At 41.1% G+C, this 21,821-nt stretch overlaps 1 protein-coding gene across 3 annotated transcripts in view; it reads left to right on the top strand.

Moving 5' to 3' along the window:
- Akap6 (A-kinase anchoring protein 6) overlaps positions 1-21,821 on the top strand; it is a 423,485-nt gene that overhangs the window by 176,083 nt on the left and 225,581 nt on the right. For all 3 annotated transcript variants that reach the window (XM_076941872.1, XM_076941873.1, XM_034514536.2), the window contains one exon: positions 6,403-8,163. In XM_076941872.1, the coding sequence (XP_076797987.1) occupies positions 6,403-8,163 (1,761 nt within the window). The remainder of the gene's footprint in view (positions 1-6,402; positions 8,164-21,821) is intronic.

Raw genomic sequence — 21,821 nt, 5'->3', positions numbered from 1 at the left:
ACACGAGATAGTGGCAAGTTCTAATTGTTTTTCTCCTTGACAACACAAAAATATGAGTTTTATTCTTTATTTGAATATTGAGCAGACCATATAAAATAAACGAAATGGTGGGAACATTACTAAGGTAAAGCAAACCAACCAATCAAATAAATGCATTAGAAAAGAAAAAGCACTTTGAAGCAAATCTCAAAATGTACGACGAACCACACCAAAATATTCTGTACTCTGGGTGCTTGGCCATTTGCTTCAGTTAGCAAGGAAGACAAGGGGTAAATCGTTTTGTTTTATAAATAAGAAAATGAAACTAAAGAAAAGTTAAGTGGGTGTTTAAATATAGAAGCCCAGGAATAGTTGAATTAAATTAAACCAAGCCAGTTTTTAATTTAATAAGTCCTCCAGGTTTCCCTTCCTTTCTTCTTTCTCTTCCATACTCTGTAAGTTGTTATTGGTTTTCTAGTATGTATATGGCACAATGAGTAAACATTTGCAGGTCACCCTCACAGTTTTGTTATCATCACGTGATTTTGATGGTAGGCAGGGTGGGGGCTGACATCTCATCTCATCTCATCTCATCTCATCTCATCTCATCTCATCTATCTCAGAGCTCTTGTCATTATGTCCATCTGATGGGTGAGAGGACTGAAGTGAGAAGAGATAAGTTCACATGTGTACTGATTGATAGTTCTTAACATATGGAAGCATAAAATAAAAATAACGTGAATGATGCTTCCTTCTCTATGGGGATCCTTCTAGAACATCCACGGCATGACATGTTGTGTATTCCTGCACTGGCCCTTGTCACCAGCTAGTAGTGTCTCTCAGGACAAAGCAGTGCTAGACTGTGAGCCCATACGAACCAGCCTCATGCTGTCATCATTCTGTATCTCCTGCGATTGTACCTGACATTTATATACAGATATTACTGTATGGAAATATCTGAAGAACTAAATTAAACACTTTAAAACAGAGCAGATAGCCATTGCTTTAGGTGTAGAACAAGGGGATATTAATTTAGGTTGGTGAAATGGAAGTTAATCATAGTGATTATTTGATTTTTTTTCAGCCTACAGACAATGAAAACTTGTAAGACTTAGGTTGTCAGATGATGCTGAAAGGTTTTTGTGTATTTTCCCATCATCCATCAGAATGAAGTTTGCTTCACTTTTCCTTGTCATAGCTGATCTTTCTGGTTGCTCTCTGGATAGTACTCAGAACCAGAGTCACCAGTGGTAAAGACCAAAGCATCTGAAAGAGCTCAGTTTATCTGTTGGAGGGCAGGGGTCTGAGGAGGTAGGTGGCGTTTGGCTAAGAGAACTGTGACTTTGTATGACAGGAATCAAAACACATGGAACATTGCATATCAAGATTGTAGGATCCAGGGAAGAGAGGAGTGGTAACACTGAACTGGGGACAAGAGTAACCAGGTAGTGAGAAGTCAAGGGTGCTGATACACTTGTGGAGCATGTTAACAGGGAGTCAGTTTCTGAGTTACGGCTGTTACATCTCCAGTTGGTGACAAACTTTAGTGCAGTACCACAAAAAGATGTAAGAAAACATTTGGGCCTCAGCTACTTAGTTATGGGTTAGGAACAAAGCATAGTCTCTGTTCAAATTAGCAAAGAAGCCAGGGAGTTTCCTTGAAGACAAGACAAAAAAGGTGGTAAGAAAGTGAATAAAGTACCTCCTACATATATTCATGAGCGGAGCCCAGGAGGGCATGGCGGAGAAGAGGCATGCTCTGCAGGTCTAACAGCCCTCTCAGTACTAACAGTCCTGTGTGTATCTCTGCGAGCTAAAGGTGAGAAAACCATCACGTACCCCATCCCTTCGTCTCATAGCCATGCAAGACTTTTACTTCAGAGAATTTGTTTGTTTTTCTTAAAATTGCCTCTGCAGGGTCAGCAGTGTATAGCATTATACTTAGCAACAAGCTAACATGTACCAGGCCATTGGTTCAACCCCCCACACGACCCCTCTTCTCCCACCAAAAACCCACTGCATAGTGAAAACCTTCATTGGTTTTATTGTTCTCCTGTTGTCATTCAACCTCCCTCACCCCTGCCTCCAGCAGGGATTAAATCAAAGGTGTCAAACATTTTGGGCTAGGATTCTACCCCTGGACTATAGTCTCCATCCCAAGACTATACTGTTTCTGTTTGGTGAATCTTTTTTTTTTTCTTTCACATAAGGGATACAGTTTTTCCGCATTGAAAAATTCAATAGCTATAATGTGCATGCTTTTGAGTATGGATTTTTTTTTTAAAAAAATCAAAACAGTAACTAAATCCCTAAAGTTTTACAAAGATCAGTCATACTCTATTCCCTGAGCTCAGTCATTTATTCATCTAATATACAGTGTTAATAAATATGCCAACATGTATTGAGCATCCGCTGTTTAAGAGTTTGGAGACTAAATAGACTCCTGGCCCTCCCTGTTTGTGCAAAGGCAGGTAGCTGACGCTTTCAACATCTAGTTACTGCCTGAACTCTGAAACTAATTCATTATAACAGTACCTTTCTTTAGTACATTTTAAACCTCATGGAAATAGGACAGTAATTTTGATAAGAACATTATTATGACAAAACAATAGAAATATTGTAAATTTCTACTAATTGCTAACTTAAAAGGTCTTAGGGGATGGCTTAGGTATATAACCATCATTTATAATGCTTTTTAATACGCTATCAGTTTTATTCTTTGATAATTTCATACAATGCATTTTGATCCTATTTAACTCTCATTTCTCCCCTAATTCCTACCAAAGTCACATCCTCTACCTTATCCCTTCAACTTCCTGCCACGCCCCCCTTTAAAAAAAATCCACCGAGTCCAACTTGTGCTGTGTAAATCTTCCAGGACGTGTGGCCATCTGCCTGAGCATTCTCAGTCTACTTAAAGAAAAGTGATTGTTTTTCTTTCCCAGAAGCCATCACCTGTCAATAGCCTCTCAGCTAGATGTGAGCCTTGCCGGAGGAGGGCCTGATCTAGTGCAGATGCTGTGTCGCCTCCACAGCTGCTGTGAGCTCATGAGTGCAGTGTTCCTGTCATCTCTATAAAATGACATCTCCCTTCAGTCTTCCCTGACTGCTGGCTCTTACAGTCTTTTTGCCCTTCTTTCCAGCAACTGTCCCTGATCCTCAGAAAGGGGGTGATATCTATGTCCCATTTGTATTGTGTTGGGGTCTCCAGGACTCCTTTGACCAACATCCTGGGTAGGGACATTCTGCATCTGGCAGTTGGTCTGTTATTTAGTACGCTGTAGTTCCTGGGAGAAGCATTATTTTCTGTGTGGGGTAACTCCAGTTAAACTCTTATGTATGAATATATAAATAGTATCGTCCTAGAGGAGAAACTCCTAAGTAATGACCAACTAAATCAAACACTTAAAAAAAATCTACTTTTAGATTGGGAATCATACTCTCATTCTCTTAAAAACTGCAAGCTTTTCTCGCTCATCCCTGGGTGGTTTTAGGTTCTGACTTTGTCATTTAATGAGACTTTCCAAGGCATGAAGCCTTGAAGTCACACAACTACACTTAGCTCATGTCTCGCTGAGGTTAGAGGTCAGTCTTCATCTCTGCTCAGGGCACATTGGTGCTAAAGGCAGGCTATGCCTTTCTCAGTACACACCATTGATTGCCAAAAGGTAATAATACAGCAAGCCACAAGAGTGAGCATCCACTGAGCAGGTATCCATGTGGCAGACTCTTGTCTTACGTATTTTATTCCCTCCAAGCCTTTCAACATCTTTGTGGCATGGCTTATCACTTCTTTTCCTTTAAATGTGTGTGTGTGTGTGTGTGTGTGTGTGTGTGTGTGTGTGTGTTCACACATGTGATATAGCATGTATGTGGAGGTCAGAGAACAGGTTTCAGGATTTGGCTTTCTCCTTCTTCCGTGTATGTTCTGGGGCTCATACTGGAGTCGTCAGCCTTGGCGGCGAGCATATTTATATACTGAGCCATCTCGCTACTCATCACTTCCCGTTGCTACATGGAAGAAACAAGGGTTAACAACATCAAGCTGCTGACCTGTGGTCATAGAGCTGATTAGTGGCAGAGCAAGGGTGTGACCCTGAAACTTGGTGAGTCTCATCATTTGTGTCAAGTCAAAGTACACACTCAGAGGAGGAAGTGACACACAGGCGGAGAGAGACACTACAGATATCACCATCCATTCATTCAATAGATGTATCCTTGTGCTTACTCTGCAGTTATCTCTAAATAACAGGGTCAGACCACACATATTCTGTATGACTAATATTCTTATGATGCTTACATACAAAGGAGAGATAAGTTAGACAAATATCATAATATTAGTTACTATTCCCCAGTGAGATAAATAGTTTAAGAGGAGTTGGCGTGGATGTGAGAGCATTCTATGAATGATTCTGACTGAGGTGAGAGTCTAACCTCTTGAAGAAGTAAAAACTTTGGCTAATATATAAGGGATGGAAGAGTCCCATAGTTGAGAAAAAAAATGTAGAAAAGTTTCAAGACAGGAAAAGCAAAGTTCCGAGGCAGGAGGAAACCTGGTGTGTTTAGAAACTGAAAAGGAGCCGGTGTGGCTGGATGGCATTGGGAAAGAGAAAGTTACATAAAAGAGACCTTCAAACAATTTGGAGTTTGGTGGGGATTGGGGGAGGCACCCCACACCTGGCAGTGTTGGGTTTTTAATCTGACAGTCAAAGGAAGCTACTAAAGATTTCAAACAGAGAAGTAACAGTATAGATTTGCAACTTGTACAGGTCCCTGTGCTGGCCGCCTAAAACACAAACCAGAGAAGCAGGCATGCAGTGTTTGAAGCACTGTTCAAGGCTTCAGGTGAGCAGTCTCATGCAAGCCCTAGGCTGGCCCTTAGTCATGAGGCCACAATGACTTATTTTCTTCCTTCTGCTGTAATTTAAATTAGGCCAATAGAGCAGATCTCAGAAGAAAGTGGTGAGAATTAAATGGAGGAGTATAAGAGTCAGACACCCCCCACTTTGAGATGAGGATGCCCAGGTTTAGGAAACACCAGGTACTACAATTGTTTGTGCAATATCATCTGGGTATTGTAGAATAAGAGTGTTGGGACTGAAAACAGATACAGGAGGAATCCCTAAAGGGAGAGAGCACTCCAGAGACAAAATGAACTTCCCATGTAAGTCATGAGGAGACCCAGTCTTGGGATGACCTGGCTGAAGGGACACAGGTCTAGCAGGTGGACGGGAGGCTGGGTTCAAAGCTCTCACTCCAGATCCCTTGTGAAGAGAATGAGGATTCGCCTCCTTTACTTAAGGTGCCAAGGGCCTCAACCAGGCTATCATTCAGCTTGGTTAAGAGAATCCTGTTTTTAACCTACATCATCAGTTAGAAATATGGCTTGTCATAGGATATACAAACTACATTAGTAATGAGACAAAAGCCTCAATTACACAATTAAAGAGTAAAAACAAAACCTTAGAATGCTATTATTAGTATGGAAGAATTTCAAACTATAATAGCTCACTTGGAATCATAGATAAAAAGGGAGAGGGTCAGTTAGCAATTAACACACTGTTGGGAGCAGGAGGTGGGGGAGGTAAGGCAGAGGGAGGAGATGAGGTTTGAACATTCGCTCATTTTCAAACATAAGCTGTGTATACCTTTAAAAGGTGGGGCCACTGCAAAAACCGGTCTCAAGCAGTTTCTGTTACATTTTTTAAAATTCAGTAGTTCACTCCCATGATCTGTGAATACGGACTTAGCATTCTTGAATTAATACACTTAATCATTCTACTTACAATAGTTCTTGATTTAGCCACTATGGCAGGCTCTGGAGCGATAGTGTAAATAAAATCATTCATGCAGATTCGACTTTTATCTTCAAAAATGTGGTTTCTACTTAAGGCTTTAGTTAAGAAATACTATGAAGCTAGGCCTTGTCATGTAGGTCTGTAGTCCTAGCTGTTCATGAGGTCACGAGGTCACGGCAGGATGGCAAGCTTAAGCCTGCAGGTTGCGATGGGAGTTCAGGGCTGTGCCAGTGACTCAGCAAGCAGGAGTGAGAGGAAAGCTAGGACAGAGCAGGACAAGAGACTCGAAGAGCAGTTTTCCAAAATGTGCAGCATCCTAGTTCAGTCTCCAGAGCTACAAGCGACTAACAAAACTGGAAGTGCCTTTGAAACAATCAATGCACTCTGTTTTGAAAGAAAAGATAGAACCGGAAGTTTGGGGTTGGTCTCGACCATCTCTAAGGCTCTAGGCCCACTTTAAAGTTTGAATACTTAAAAGGTGAACAGTGTATATAAAGCAATGTAGTAATTGGTTGTGTGCCTTTCCATGGGTCAGGCCAGAGCGACTGAAAGCAATTCAGATTTCACGGGGAATGCGTGTACTCAATGTTAGACTCACTGAAACCGTTACTATTGTGTGTTTCAGGGCCGGCTTGATTCCCTCACAGAAGTGGACGACTCAGGGCAGTTAACTATCAAATGTTCTCAGAATTACTTGTCTCTGGATTGCGGCATTACTGCATTTGAACTTTCCGACTACAGTCCAAGCGAGGATCTGCTTGGTGGCCTGGGCGACATGACCACGAGCCAGGCTAAAACGAAATCTTTTGACTCTTGGAGCTACAGTGAGATGGAGAAGGAGTTTCCTGAGCTCATCCGAAGCGTTGGGCTGCTTACAGTGGCCACCGAGCCTGTCCCTTCCGGCTGCAGAGCAGCCAACGAGGACTCATCTCAAGTGTCCCTTTCAGACGACCACAAAGGTGGACATGAGGGAGACCATGCTCCTGTACCTGGAGAGCAGCTGGGCTCAACACTGGAAATGTCTTCCGTAGGGGACACACTAATAAATGCTGCTGAACACCCTTCGGAGACAGCAAAACAAGACTCTACTTCCTCCCCACAGTTGGGTGTGAAAAATCCCCAGCCTTGTCCTTGTGAAATTATGACTCCCAAGAGATCCATTCGAGATTGCTCTAATTATAACGAAGACTCTCCCACGCAGCCCACATTGCCCAAAAGAGGGCTTTTTCTAAAAGAAACTCGCAAGAATGAGCAGAAAGGCAGTGATGTGAAGGGGCAGCTGGTTGATCTGAAGCCTGAACTGAGCAGAAGCACCCCTTCCCTGGTGGACCCCCCTGACAGATCAAAGCTCTGCCTAGTGTTGCAGTCTTCCTACCCCAGCAGCCCCTCTGCCGCCAGCCAGTCCTATGAATGTTTGCACAAGGTGGGGATCAGCAATATTGAAAACATAGTCAAAAGTCACATTAAAGAAATTTCTTCTAGTTTGGGAAGGCTTACTGATTGCCATAAAGAGAAACCGAGACTGAAAAAGCCTCACAAGACCTTGGCTGAGGTGCCTCTGTGCAGAATACCTAAGCAGGGAACTGGTTCAGAAAAGCAATCGGAGAACACCAGGAGCTCAGCAGTGCCGAGCCTGGTGTCTCCTGGTGCTCCCCAAGCCATGGTGAGACCAGAAACAGATTCTGCGTCTACAACCTCAGGTGACGTGTGCCATCAGAGAAATCGGAGTGGACAATTGCCAGCACAGTCGAAGGCCCCGAATTCTCCCCCTTGTAGTCAATGCAGTGAGCCCTCTCTTGGCTCAGACAACATCAAATCCCCAGATCCTCTTCTTTCAAAAACCAAAAGCCAAAAAGGCTCCCCACCCGCTCCACGTCACACCACACAGAACAGTCAAGTGGTGGAGGCCTGGTACGGCTCTGATGAATACCTAGCGCTGCCATCTCACCTCAAACAGACAGAGGTGTTAGCTCTGAAGCTGGAGAATCTAACCAAGCTTCTGCCCCAGAAACCCAGAGGAGAGACTATCCAGGATATTGATGACTGGGAACTGTCTGAAATGAATTCAGATTCTGAAATCTATCCAACCTACCATATCAAGAAAAAACACACAAGGCTAGGCACGGTGTCTCCAAGTTCATCCAGCGACATAGCCTCATCTCTCGGGGAAAGCATTGAATCTGGGCCCCTGAGTGATATTCTTTCTGATGAGGACTTATGTATGCCCCTCTCCAGCATGAAAAAGTTCATTGATGAGAAATCAGAGAGACCTTCATCCTCTGAGAAGAACGAGAGCCATTCTGCTACAAAATCAGCTTTAATTCAGAAATTAATGCAAGATATTCAACACCAAGATAACTATGAAGCCATCTGGGAAAGAATTGAGGTAAGGTTAGTTTTAGCCTAGTGATTTCTTGTCTGAGTTTTAAAAATAATGCCGGGGAAGTATTCGCCTCCTTCTGACTCTCTTATCAAATAGGTTAAATTTTAAATTAAAATTTAAATTCTTCAAAGACATGAACCTACTGCCTGCTGTAGAATTCTGCTGACACCACTCACACTGAGCAGGGTACCTGATGGATGAGCCATTGATGGGAAACAACTTACAACAGAAATGGCGCACACATGTGATGTGCATCCAGTGCACACACTGGGCGGGGCATCACCGTCACCTTCAACACTTCTAAATCTCTTTCCTTAGCCTCGAGTGATTCTCCTAGCACCCGTTGAAAAGACCACGCATATCCAACTTATTAGCCATCCTTGCTTTCTCCCCTTCTCTTCCTTTTGGGGACCTCTGACTTATTTCTAAGCATCTTTCACATGCACCACTTGGGGATCTGAGAGAAGAGATTTGATTTGGGGTAAATCTGTATTTTTGGAAGGAATTATTGAATGTGATAAGACATTTGAAGACAGACATCAGCGCCCCATAATATAGCTTATGGTTTTATTCTCCAAGAGGCATCCAGACAGAGATTCACTTTTTCTAGAATTCTGCTGGAAATAGATCTAGATAATTTTATCATTGTATTTTTGCCATTGGAATAAAATTGTCCATACCTTGCAGAATGCGTATGGCAGTTCACTATGTGTAAAAATCTTCCAGATGCACCTTTAAGCCCAAAGAAGGGTTATTTGCAGAATGGATTATTCTTCCTTATTGATGGAAACAGAGGCTTGGTGAGCCTAAGTTAGTTTTCTAAGCTAAACTGATTAGGTTGACAGACATATCAACTCACTGACACTTTTGCTTAGAAAAAGTATGGATTGCAAATCCATATCTTTTTTATTCGTCATTCACTTTTAGTGTTACAGTGTTAGGAAGGTTTCTCCTGCAGGAAAATTTCAATAAGGGAGGGGGAAAAAGCCATGTAGATTTAGTAGAGAGTATCACTGTAACCCCTGGGTCTGCTCAGATACCTTCTCCAGATACCTTCTCTTGTCTTTTTGTTTGTTTGTTTGTTTTTGTTTTTTGAGACAGGGTTTCTCTGTGTAGTCTTGGTTGTCCTGGAACTCACTCTGTAGACCAGGCTAGCCTTGAACTCAGACATCGGCCTGCCTCTGCCTCCCAAGTGCTGGGACTAAAGGCTTGTGCCACCACTGCCCGGCCTCTTGTCTTTTTATGTATGCTCATCACTGGACATTATCAGGCAAGGCACTGTTACAGTACAGTGCATATGGACAGAATAACCTTTGAAAGAAAAGTCAAGTCCATAAAATAAAATTAGCATAAACATGTAATAGTTATGTTTTAAATAATTGTCATCATACATCAAGTATTTATGTATCTGGTCCTCATCACAATCCTGGCATAATTTCAAATGGGGCTAATTAATTGGGGATTACAAATATAGACGAGGAGACAGAGGCTGAGAGACACCTAGCAATCCCCTCTGGAGCCCACACTACTGACTTGATGAAATTCTCAACGTCATAAGTACGGCGTTAGGACTTGAAGGCAGAGGCAGCCATACCTGAGCAGTGTGCACCATGGCTCCCAGACTGACAATACGAGAAACTATGGCAGCCTTGGTGGGGACCAATATGGAGTCGATTTTAGGGACTGCTGTGATGAAGAGCAGGAAGTGAGATACAAAGAAGTGAATGCAATCAAGCAAAGGATTCTAGGCCTTGCTCAGCCACCAAAGCTTCTGAGGCCATTTTCCTATTTTCACTCCCTAATGTTCCATCTGGCCCTTCTGAGCCTCACAAAGCAGAAGGTTGAAGACATGCTAATGGCCGGTTAACAGGAGGGACTAGTAGACCATGATGGAATTCCCCAGGACAACACCCGCATATGGTACCTAGCATCTCAGATTCCCAGGAATCCTCAGATTCCCTGTCACTCACCTTTATGTCTTTACACTGATTTTATTGATAGGAAAGTTTTCTTTGAAGTGTACTTTTATTTTTGCTCCTTTGAAACCCATTTTTATTTATATTTGAGATTATAATTTAATTATACTTCTTTTTTTCTGTTATTCCCTCCAAACCCTTCTATATACCCTTTCCTGATCTACTTAAAATCGATGACCTCTTGTGCGTGTGCGTGTGTTTGTGTACATATATATTCCTAAATATAACCTGTTGAGTCCATGTATTGTTACTTGTATCTATGTGTATCTGACTCTTTGGCACTGGGCAACCAATTGGTGTGCTCTTCCCTAGGGAGGAGCATCCACTGCCAGCATTACTCAGTTGCCTGTAGCTCTTTGTGTAGGGTTGGGGCCTCATGGGATTTTCCCCGTCCATTTGGAAACCTGTTCTTTTAATAGACAGCATATTTACATGGTTTAGGAACATAGACTTTGATACCCATTATCTCTCCCTCCCATCCCTGGACCCTGTCTTGAGTTCTGGTAACTGTTGTTTCTTACCGGCTTAGATCTTTTAAGAAGTTCTTATTCCCACATAAACACGAGCAGACATATTTGTTAAGTAATATTTTAAAAACCAAGAGTCAAGTTGCAACCCGTCCTTCATAAATAGAAGCTCATTTTTATTTGTTATTATTATTTTCTGATATCTCTACCAAGTTTGCGGGGTGTTCCATCTCCCCATGACTTACCGAGAATTTATGGGATGGCTAAACTGGTTGAGAGTTTCAGGTTAGCGTGCCCACTGCTCTGCCCCATGAACTTCCAGCATACAATTAAGAGGAAACAACTAAATTAAGCCACTGAAGCAGTTTATTTTTTCTGATAAAAGCATGAAATAGAATAAAAATAGTGAGGAGAAATTATAAAAAGGAGTGCGTAAGGCAAATGGACTTTAACATAGGTTAAAAATTAACATGATGTCTGGACTCATAACTAACACGAGTGCATGAGCTGTATCCCAAAGGGCAAGTCTAGCCTGAGCTGTTTATTCCTACTGTTGCTCTGTCTGTTGGTTAACTTCATTTTGTTATATTTCTTCTTAGAATTACTGAGCAGTCAAACCCAGGGCCTCTTACATGCTAGGCTAGGCTAAGCAATCAAACCCAGAACCTCTTACATGCTAGGCTAGGCTAAGCAATTGAACTCAGAGCCTCTTGCATGGTAAGCTAGTGTTCCACCATTCAGTTACATGCCTAGGCTGTTGCAAAGTAATGTATTATGGGAACACAATCATGCTTTTTTTTTTTCTCTGTTGATGTTTCTGCTTTGTAATGATAGACTTGAAGTGTTGTGGCAGAAAATATGTAGCCTGTGAAGAATGAAGTACTTCCTGTCTGGCTGTTGGTGCAGCCAAGTTCCTAGCCTCTGCTCAGGATTGAGGAGGAACGAGAGAACCTCATTCCTGAGTAGCATATATGAAATGCCAGGTTCTGCAGTGGGTCCTCATGTAATTTAAATAACAACCCTATAGAAGACCTGCCAGGATCTGGTTCCCAGACAAGCTTTTGTGCATGTGTTGAGGCTCTTTTAATTGTCATGTTAAAATTACTTTTGTTTCTCCTCCAGTATTTAATGTAAGTTGTATTGACTGTACACTTTCTAATTGTGTTAGTGTGTTAAAACCTATGTCTGTTGTGGGGGTCTCTATCAACCAGCTTTTGTTTTATTGCCCCGAGTATCACAGGACCTTGGTATTCTGAAAAAAAAAAAAAAGCTTGCAAATACTAGAAAAAGTGAGTCAGGCTTTAAGCAGAAGCAAGCGGGTTTAATTACAGCTTTAATTACATTAATTGCTAGCACCACTGCTTCTGCAATTGCTTTGACACAAGAAGTTAAGACACCTGCTTTTGTTAGTCATTTAGCAAAATAAAAATGTTACTAATGTGTTGTATATACAAGAGTATTTAGATAGGTGTTTGGAACAATGGATTGATGTTCTTTGTCCTATTCAAATTGTGGGAAGGAGCTTCAGAGTTTAAGAGTAAGGAGCCATCTTGAGTGTCATGCCAAATACCAATGGATTTGTGTTACTTCTAAAATTTACAATGATAGACATTATAATTAGGAAAAAATTTAAAGACACTTGTAGTGTATTTGGCATAATTCTGATACCTCTCTGGATGTTTTAACTTTGCATAGTAGATTATGAATTTAAAGAATGCTGCTCTGCTGAGCTTTGATGCTGCAGATACTGCTGATAAAATTATCCATGGCTTGAGGTTAGTATTTCCATTTTGGTTAAGCATCAAGAATGGCATATATAGCTTGGTCATGCTAGTCCTTATTATACTGGGAATACATCATGTGAAAGCTTGTCTTTAACAACATCAACATGTTGGCAACCAAAGTACATGGCTTGAAACTGAAAATGGACCCCAGACAGAGATATTAAATTAAGAGGCTGGCAAGACAAGGACAGGTAAGATTCAGCACAGAGCCTTGCCAACCTAAGACAGAAGTGCATTGCTTTTGATAATGCATATTCCACGATGAGTAAGGAAGGCATTCTTGTCAGAGTGACCTAAGACAGGCTCAGTCTTGTTTATGAAATAAAAAAGGGGGGAGATTTGGGAGCTGCTTGGCAGAAATCTGACATTGGCCAAGGACAAGGAAATGGGCTGCTTGGCAGAAATTTGACATTGACCAAGGACAAGGAAGTAGGCTTCAGGCAGGAATCTGACATTAAGCTCGTACAAAAAAAGTAATTACAGGCAGGAATCTAAATCTTAGGCTAGAACAAAGAAGTAGGCCTCAGGCATGAAAATGACTTTGGGATAGAACAGGGAAGTCCACTCAGATATTTTGGTCATCCTGATAAGCCCTCAGAAACAGTGATCACAAGAGTGATCTCTGGACTTTGTTTATTACCTTTCTTGTTCTTTGACTATTTGTGTTTATTGTCTTGCTTGTTCCTTGACTGTTTGCATCTGTTGTATTGCTAGTTTCTCAACCTAGAACTGACCTTAATACATACATGTAATTAAAATGGTATAAAAGCAAAAATAAATAAATAAATAAATAAATAAATAAATAAATAAAACAAATGAGAAGACCTGTCCCATTTTGCAGATGATGAATCTGAGGATCAAATGGGCTGAAGGTCACATGGCTGCTAACTCTAAGGGCTAGAATCCAATTGAGATGCTTGATAGAGAGGACTTGATCTGTGACAGATAGTGAAATGCCAAGGAATTCAGACAGTAATCATAAGAATATAAAAAACTCGATTTATCAAGCCCACAAATGCTCTTCTGGGTTAGTAAATGAACAGTGGGAACACTTCCTAATGACTGTGGGAAACAGCCACTTGTCTAAAGTGGGAAGTTCTTGGATCTATCGGAACAGCTGAGTGATGCCCAGGAGGGCTCCAGAATGCAGTGCTGGGTGGCATCACCTCATTGAAGACACTCAGATAAGCTTTGTTTGATACAGCTCAAGGTCTTTTGCTCACACTCTGGGTTTCTGGATAACACTGTCCTGGAAAATGACTCAGCTGGAGTCAGTGGTACTAAGTTGGTAGATGCATGTCATAGGTAGGCCCATTTTTCCACAGAGATACAAATGTCTTCACATGCCAGATTACCGTATCTCGGCCATAGTTAAATGGCTCAGCTGTTGCTGTATTTCGTTCTCAGAGACATATATACACCACTTTTGAGAACTTGCTGCCAGCTGGGGATGTCACCACTCGTAAATTATTTTGGATTCAGTGCAGCACATACTTAGTTCAGCCCCTGCTCTTTGTAACTGGGTTGGATAAAACTGTCCTCATGTCTGCGCAAAGGCAGCTGTCATTGTGCTCAGAGATGAAGCTGAGAAGGCGTGGGTGGAGTGTGTTGTGAAAGGAGGAGAGTGGATTAAAGCAACACTGGCTCTAGCAATGATTTTCCCACAATAGAATGGGTACAGACAGGCCCCGTCCTTACAGACTTCATTTTGGTTATGTGCCAACACATCCATGACCACACTCTGAAGGTGGTGAACATCACATGACCTCTTCGTTTTCTTTCTTTTCTGTTTTCCATTCATTGTGATTACCAAAACTCACATAACAAAACTCGCCATGTTAACCATTTGAGGTGTACAGTTCAGTACTGTTGGGTATTCAGCGCTTAAGAATATCTTCCTCTTGTGAAACTCTTGCCAGTGGTTCTCAACCTTCCTAATGCTATGGCCCTTTAATGCAGGTCCTCACTTTGGGGCGACCTACAATCAGACAATTATTTTGTTGCGACTTCATCACTGTAATTCTGCTACTGTTATGAGTCATAATGTAAATGTCTATGCTTTCCGATGGTCATAGGTGACCCCTGTGAGAAGGTTGTTTGACCCTTCCTGATGCACAGGCTGGGATGCACACTGCTGCTCTGTGCCATTAAGCAGCTCCCTTCATTCTCAGCCCCTTGTCTGATTTTAGGTGCTCTGGCAGCAGCATCTATAATGGAATGACTGATTTACTTCACTTAGCACAAGTCAAGTCCAAGTTCTGTTCATATAAGCCCCATAGTTTGTAACACAGTTGCATCTCCTGATCCACAGCAAGAATAAGTCATAATATATATATGTGTGTGTGTGTGTGTATATATATATATACACACATATATATTTCTATAATATAATATATAGTTTATTATATAATATATAATTTAATACTATAAAATGTTATATTATAATATATAATTATATATAATATATGATTATAATTAAATTATATATTATATAATATATATTTTATATATGTATATAAAATTATATATATTTAATTATAATTATACATTATATAACATATATAAGATATAATATAATGTATATACTATTATATACTATTATATAATATTGTGACATGTATAATAACTCACCATGTGCTACCTGTCCAGATTTTCCTCTGCCTTGAATTGGCATCCTCATTGTCTTTGTGATCACATACCTGATGGAACAGCTTAAGGGAGGGGATGTGTTTGGCATGTAGAAGGGTAGAAGGGACACAGTCCATCATGACAGGGAAGGCATGATCATAGGCAGCTTTGTGACGGACTCATGGGGCTGGGACTCTTCACTTCTCAGCAGAACTGGAAGCAGAGGCCAGACTGGAAGCTGGATGTGTAAAACTATGTCAACTTCAGGGTCACCCCCAGAAATTCATTTACTGCAGCAAGTCTCTATCTCTGAAACATTCCATGACCACAGCAGCAAATAGCCGGGGACCACATGTTCAAGTATGTGAGCATATGGGGGCCATTTCACATGCAAACTGAAGCAACCCTACTGATCCTCGTGTTAGGGAAACCCTGGGGACCACTCTTTCTCCCATACCCCCTTGTCTCTGCGTTTGTTCTTCCACCCTTTCTCTCATTCCTGCTTCTTTACTCTTCTGGACATCGTGCTCACCCCAGCTCCAGAGAAAGGCGGCCAGCTTTCTTCTATGGACGTGAATGTTTGACACATTCACACGCCACTGATCCAAGTCACCAGGGAATTTCGGAAATGAGCCGACATGTTATTACTACAGCCGTCTCTTGCTGTAGCTGCTGGTTAGAACAGCTTGTTAGAAGGAGGGGACTATGAAGTTAGAAGGAAAGAGGCCAGAGAGGGGGTTTGAATGCCACACGCGTGCACAGCAAAGCTCTGAAATGAATCTGTGTAATGAATGCATACATGAGTGAATGAATGACTGAATGTTCCATTCAGGGTAAGCTTCTTCTAGAGTAGGATTGCAAACCAATGATCCAAGAGACCAGGTGGATGGTGTAAACGAGTCTACAGGCTGTGTAAATGAGGGCCAGTGGGCTGATTTAAAGGAGCCTACACATCGAAAGGACACCTCAGCTTCAGATGACATTTGTGTGGGAATGTGGCTTTTGTATGGCAAGAGATTTTTTTTTTTTTTTAAAAAAGTAGGAAACCTACATTGTATGTGACACCTCCCAATTTTAAACTTTGAATCTGAGCAGTTTTTAAATAGACCCGACAAACGCACTCATGACAAAGCTATGGCTTCAAGTCACTAATCTGCAATCTTTGATGGGAAACTATTTAGGGTTTTTAAGCATATAGGATCGATAGCTTTTAAACATTAATCTGACCTTTGAGGGCATGCGGCTAAGCCATGGTGATTTTTAGCTGTGGTTTTTTCATTATAACTGCTGGAGGCCATTCCAAACATCCCAACCTCAAACTGTACCCGAGAGCGATGAAATCAGGATCTATTGTTTATTGCTTTAAAAACTCTTCAAGTAGTTCTGGCAAGATGGCTCTGCATGAAGGCTCTTGCCATGCAAGCCTGGAGACCCGAGTTTGATCCCCAGGACCCACTAAAGGAGAATGGAGAGAATCAACTTCACAACCTGTCCTCTGAGTGCTATACACGTGGTAAGACGCATACATACGCACACAATAATAAAGATTATTAAAGTTCTTCAAGCAGTTGTGATGTTCAATTAAATTGGACAATAATCCTTTAGGGCTAATTTTGAAGGGTTTTGCAGTGGGCTCTTTATGTTACTACATAACTAGATCCATAAAGATGATTTGTTACGTTTTTGTGTCTGTCTTAAAATAAGATAGGGGAGAAAAAGCTTATTGCAGATTTCAAGTTGAAATTTGGGGGCTGGGAGAAGAAAAGACTTAATAAGTGGTTCACAGGAACCACATCAAGTTAGGTTACGCAGTAAAGGTTATCTTAAATGCCAGTGCTGTGGCCGTAATCCAAGTTGAGAGTTCTAAATCAACACAATGGTTTTAAAGATAAGCCCACAAAATTCTCTTTAGGGATAATAACAAGTCTTCAGAGTAATGTATTGTACCACTGCCAGGAGAGAAAAGCAGCCTCGAGTTAGTCCTGCTGATAGATTTATTGAGCGTGTCAAGGTCATTGTTCAAGGTTGGTTGAGAAGAACCACTGATTAGAAAAAAATTCCTTCTTTTTTTTTTTTTTTTTTTCCCCGCCCCCCTCGGGAGGAATGCGGCAGTGCCTTTTGTGGTTTCTGCAAAGCTGTCTGTGGGCCTTGACAATTAGTGATCATGTAGCGCCACCGTGAGGCTATGGGAGGCATTGCATCTGGTTCTCTTGGAAAAAAGTTCTGTTCAGAAATTTCAACGTGACAATGAAAATGTCAGAAAGAAATTGTGTGTGTGTGTGTGTGTGTGTGTGTGTGTGTGTGTGTGTGTGTGTGCTATTCTTGGTGTGGAAGGGCCATGACTAGGCAACAAACTCAGGTATCAATGTGATTAGAGCAGCAAAATGCAGTTGACATTCAGTTTTACATTCTAAAGACAGTTTTAAATTTTGAAAGGAGGGCAAGAAGGAGAGAGATAGGAATATAAGAGAAAATGAGGAGAGAGCATAAAGAGGGGGAGGGAAGAGGATGGGAGAGGAAGGAGGTAGGGAAGAGGGTGAGACGCAGGGAGAGGGGTACGAGAGAGTGAGAGGGAAACAGGGAGCTCCTTTTCTCTTGTGAGCTCCAGGCTAGCTAGCCCCATGAGTTCTGGGGTGATGTCCTAGTCTCTACCTACCAGCTTATAGGAGCACTGGGGTTACTGGCTTGATAGCATCTCCTGCTTTTGACACAGTTCTGGGGATCAAATTCGGGTCATCAGCCTTGCATGACAGCTCTTATCCATTGAGCTATCCTGCTGACCCACATTTAAAAAATTCAATTAAAGCAGTGCTTAGGATACCGGTGAATTATTCTCTTCTCCTTTAAGCATGGCACAGTATCTTTTCATCACCGTGTGGTATTTTGGAAGGAGACTATTACACATCTGAACAAAAGTCTCTACTGCTTACTTGTAGCACCACAGGAAAGATATGAAATAGTCATTCCTCTCATGCTTTATCATATTTGATTGATAAAATATATAAACAATACCACTTTTATTAGTGAAGAAAGGTAGAAAAGCTACTACTCTGCCCAATGACTTCACAGTGGGCCGTTGGTTTTAATTCACAGCCCCACTTATTAATTATGAACACTTAAGTCTCTCAAAATTTACAATAAAAGCTCTGTGACTTTTGTTTGACTTTATTTCTTGAGATTGAGTCTAACTTTGTAGCCCAGGCTGGTCTGGAAGACAGCACTCTGTAGTGCTGTCTCAGACTTGTGGCAATCCTCCTGGGTTGACCTCCTGAGTGTTGAGATTAGTGGTGAGAGACACTATGCTTAGGTGCATTTTGTCGTTTTGAGATATGATTTATTTTTATCACATCGTTGCATTGACTATTTTATGAAATCCCAAAGAGTAAAGACTACATGAATGTTAATCTTAATGCTATTATGATTTTCCCCTATGAATCTGGAGAATTAGCATCAATTATATTGAACAGAACTGCAATAAGAACCTCTGGTCCCGTGGAAAGCATTCTTTGAGGCTTTTTACCTCAACACAGCTAACTCTGTGTCGCATGGGATTCTGGATGCTTCTCCTATAAAATCTTCATGGCGTGTGCAAGTGAGGCTGAACATCAACAAGCTTGGAAGTGCAAAACTATTCCTGATGCAGTCTCAGCACTGTAAGATGGAAGAAGCAGATATCCTGGAAGAGTGAGGCCTGGGTTAGAGGTTATAAGATGCCCCGAGAGGGAGGGAGCAAAGGTGACAGACAGTGAGACGATGAGTGACCCAGTAAGAATTAGACACCGGCTAATATAAACGTATGTCAAATGAGGTCAGGTAAATGCACCATATTGGAAACATTCATCTTGGTAGACTTGCTTTTGTGATGTCTGTCAGTACTGTTGCTTGTCCCCTGTTCAGACAAGGTAGGGAAGAACCATTCCTAAAGCATAGGCTGTATGTCACAGTCATGAGTGACATCAGCCTGTGTCTGAGCCAGCGGGTCTGACTGTCCAAACAGACTGTCCCGGAGCTTGCTTTGTGAATGAAAAAAAAGATGCTGCCAATAAGCCAGAGCCTGTGCTTTCCATCTCTTAGGCTGAAGAATGAAGGGAAACGGCTAGCTTCCCAAGAAGCCAGTGGCTCTGTCTTCTTTCCAGTGACCTTCGGAAGTAATTGTGCTTTCTTCTTTCTTGAATGTCTTAAGAAAAGCATATTGGCAAAGTATCACTTATAGGTGATAATCTGACATCTCCCATGTCCAGATGTATGAGTATTTGGGAAAGAGGGGTATGGAGCAGAGACAGAAGCAAAGGTGGATATCATAGCTAGAAATTTAGTACTCTTCCTTTCTGATCGCCAAACTAAATGTGGCAGAGTTGATGAAACTTTTTTTTTTTTGCTATGAGTTCCTTAATTTCTATTATATAGAGGAGATTTGCATCCATATTTACAAAAGTTAATACTTAATTTAAAATTTATATTTACAAAGTAAAGCTTTAGTAAAGCGGTTTTTTTTCTGGTCCTATTGTCACTCCATCTCAAGGTTTCTATTGTTTGGTGCAGGACATTGTGTTTAAGAGACTACCGACTAAGGGGTGCTTAAGAAGATGTAGGATGATAAAAAATCATACTGTGCCCTGATCTTTTGCTGACACATTCTACTGGGGTATAAGATGATAAAGAACTCCTAGAATAGTCTTGCTTAAGATATAAAAATGAAGAACATTCAGAAGCATAGCAGATAGGACTTTATAGCAAAGGAAATGTCACTCTTGGTAGGAAGAGATTTCTGAGCAATATGTTAGTGACTAAAAAGATTCCCTGGTGCTGCATGGTTGCAAAACATGACAGCTGATGAGGTACCTCTGGAACAATAATGTCTTCTAAACCAAGCCCCATCTTTCCCTCTAGTGTTAAACTCACCACGTACATTATTTTGAGTAAAAAAGCTTACTTTTTGGTACTTCAGTTGCACCCCCCTGCAAAATATACTACTAATCTAAGCATATGACAGAAGGAGGCAAAAGATTCATGAGTTCAAGACCAGCCTGGACAACACAGGGAGTACAAAAGCTTCCTGTACATAGCAAGACACTATCTTAGAAAGGCACAGGCAAAATAGGTGCGTGACTAAAGGCTGTGACAGTTAAATATGTTTAAGTTTCTAAGGAGCCCCAGTTCTGCTTAGCACCTTCTTATCTTGTATTCTTTTCTACCTTTTAGTTGCCTAAGTCACTTTAAAGTCAACTTTCCTCAGGATCCCCTGCCACATTGTTCAAATCTACCTCTCCCACATCTTGGGCCCTATCAGTGGCTTCCCCAGTGCCTTTTATTTGTGAGACTCTGGGCCTCCTGCCATGATGGATGATGTTTATATTGTATTAGAGTTGATTTTCTCCTAATTGGTCCAATAATTTTAGTTAATGCATTTCTCTGTCATCTTAGGAAGTTTATGTAGACAAATTTATGCAATGACTATGTGTTCAGACAAATATAAACATCGTTCTAGTTTATGATATTGCCACACCACAACCTTATAAATAATATGTACTTATTTATTTGTAAATATGAATATTTATAACATATTTATAATTACACACTTATAAATAATTCCCTCAGTAAATTTAACCAGAAGGAAGGTGATTATACTATATTATATATAGAAAGGGGAAAGCCCTCCAATAGATTTAGAATGGTCCATCAAACTCCTGATGGAAAGATTAAGAGAAGATAGTAGAAAAGCATCAATAAATTGGGATTATTCTTGGGAGAGGAACAATTGAAGTGGATCTTGAAGGACAGATACCGTGAGTAAATCACAAAACGTTGAGTGTGTGGAAGACACCAAGGATCACCTTGTCAAACTACAAGCAAGATTGTACAGACCACAGTGAGGAATGAACACTACTCATTTTACAGAGAGAACCTGTCTCTCCAAGTCCTGGAATGCTTCCTATTAGAGCACCACCCCCTGCTTCCATTACAACTTGAAAATGTATCTCAAAGGGACAAGCCAGCCCTCTGCTAAAGCATGTGTGGTGTGGAATGGCTGCCCAATCTTTAAGAGCTTGATGGACGTTAGAGAGCTTTTCCTTCTGTGGTTTATGTACAGGAGTTTCATTGTCCAACTCTAAGGCAGAGACAGAACCACCGAGACAAAGTAAGAGAAGCTGGTGTGAAGACTCTTGAGTGTGCTGCGTGTTTTTAGGCATCATGGTAAACTTCCTGATTCATTGTGGAGTCTTAATAAATAAAGTGTTAAAAAAAAAAACAAGACTCAATCTACATTTGTACATATTTGAGGAGTTTAACAGAAGGGCAGTTTAATATTTAATTCAGTTGGCTTGGTGTTATCCAATGTAGAATATATATATATATATATATATATATATATATATATATATATATATATATATAGTGTGTGTGTATATATATGAGTTGAAGTAGCATTGATAACTTTGTGTTATTCCCGAAGCCCTCATCTATTTTTTTTACTTTGAACCCAAAACTCTTGTCTAAAAGATGCCTACAATAACTTTAAAATGAACAGTGAGACTTTGATGCCGCGATGCCTAAGGTCTTCCGGCACAAGTATCCCCTGAACGTGCACTGTGGTTCAGTTGTAATTGCTTCCAACCTCGTTTCCCTTGCTTCAGTAGGCAGATTTGAAGGGTTGTCTGGAGCCCTGCTGTGTGCTCTTTGTGTTTTGACCACGGTGATAGAGCTCACGGAGTTGTGTCCTCTTCTGGTTTGCTGCCCTGAAGTCCCAAGGCGGTTGTCGCGTGTTCTTGTCTACAGGACCATCTCTGCACATGGAATTTTAAGCC

Source organism: Arvicanthis niloticus, chromosome 11 (genome assembly GCF_011762505.2).
Source record: "Arvicanthis niloticus isolate mArvNil1 chromosome 11, mArvNil1.pat.X, whole genome shotgun sequence".
NCBI classification, from domain to species: Eukaryota; Metazoa; Chordata; class Mammalia; order Rodentia; family Muridae; genus Arvicanthis; species Arvicanthis niloticus.
Note: the sequence above shows the minus strand (reverse complement) of the source record. Positions and strands in the feature narration are given on the sequence as shown.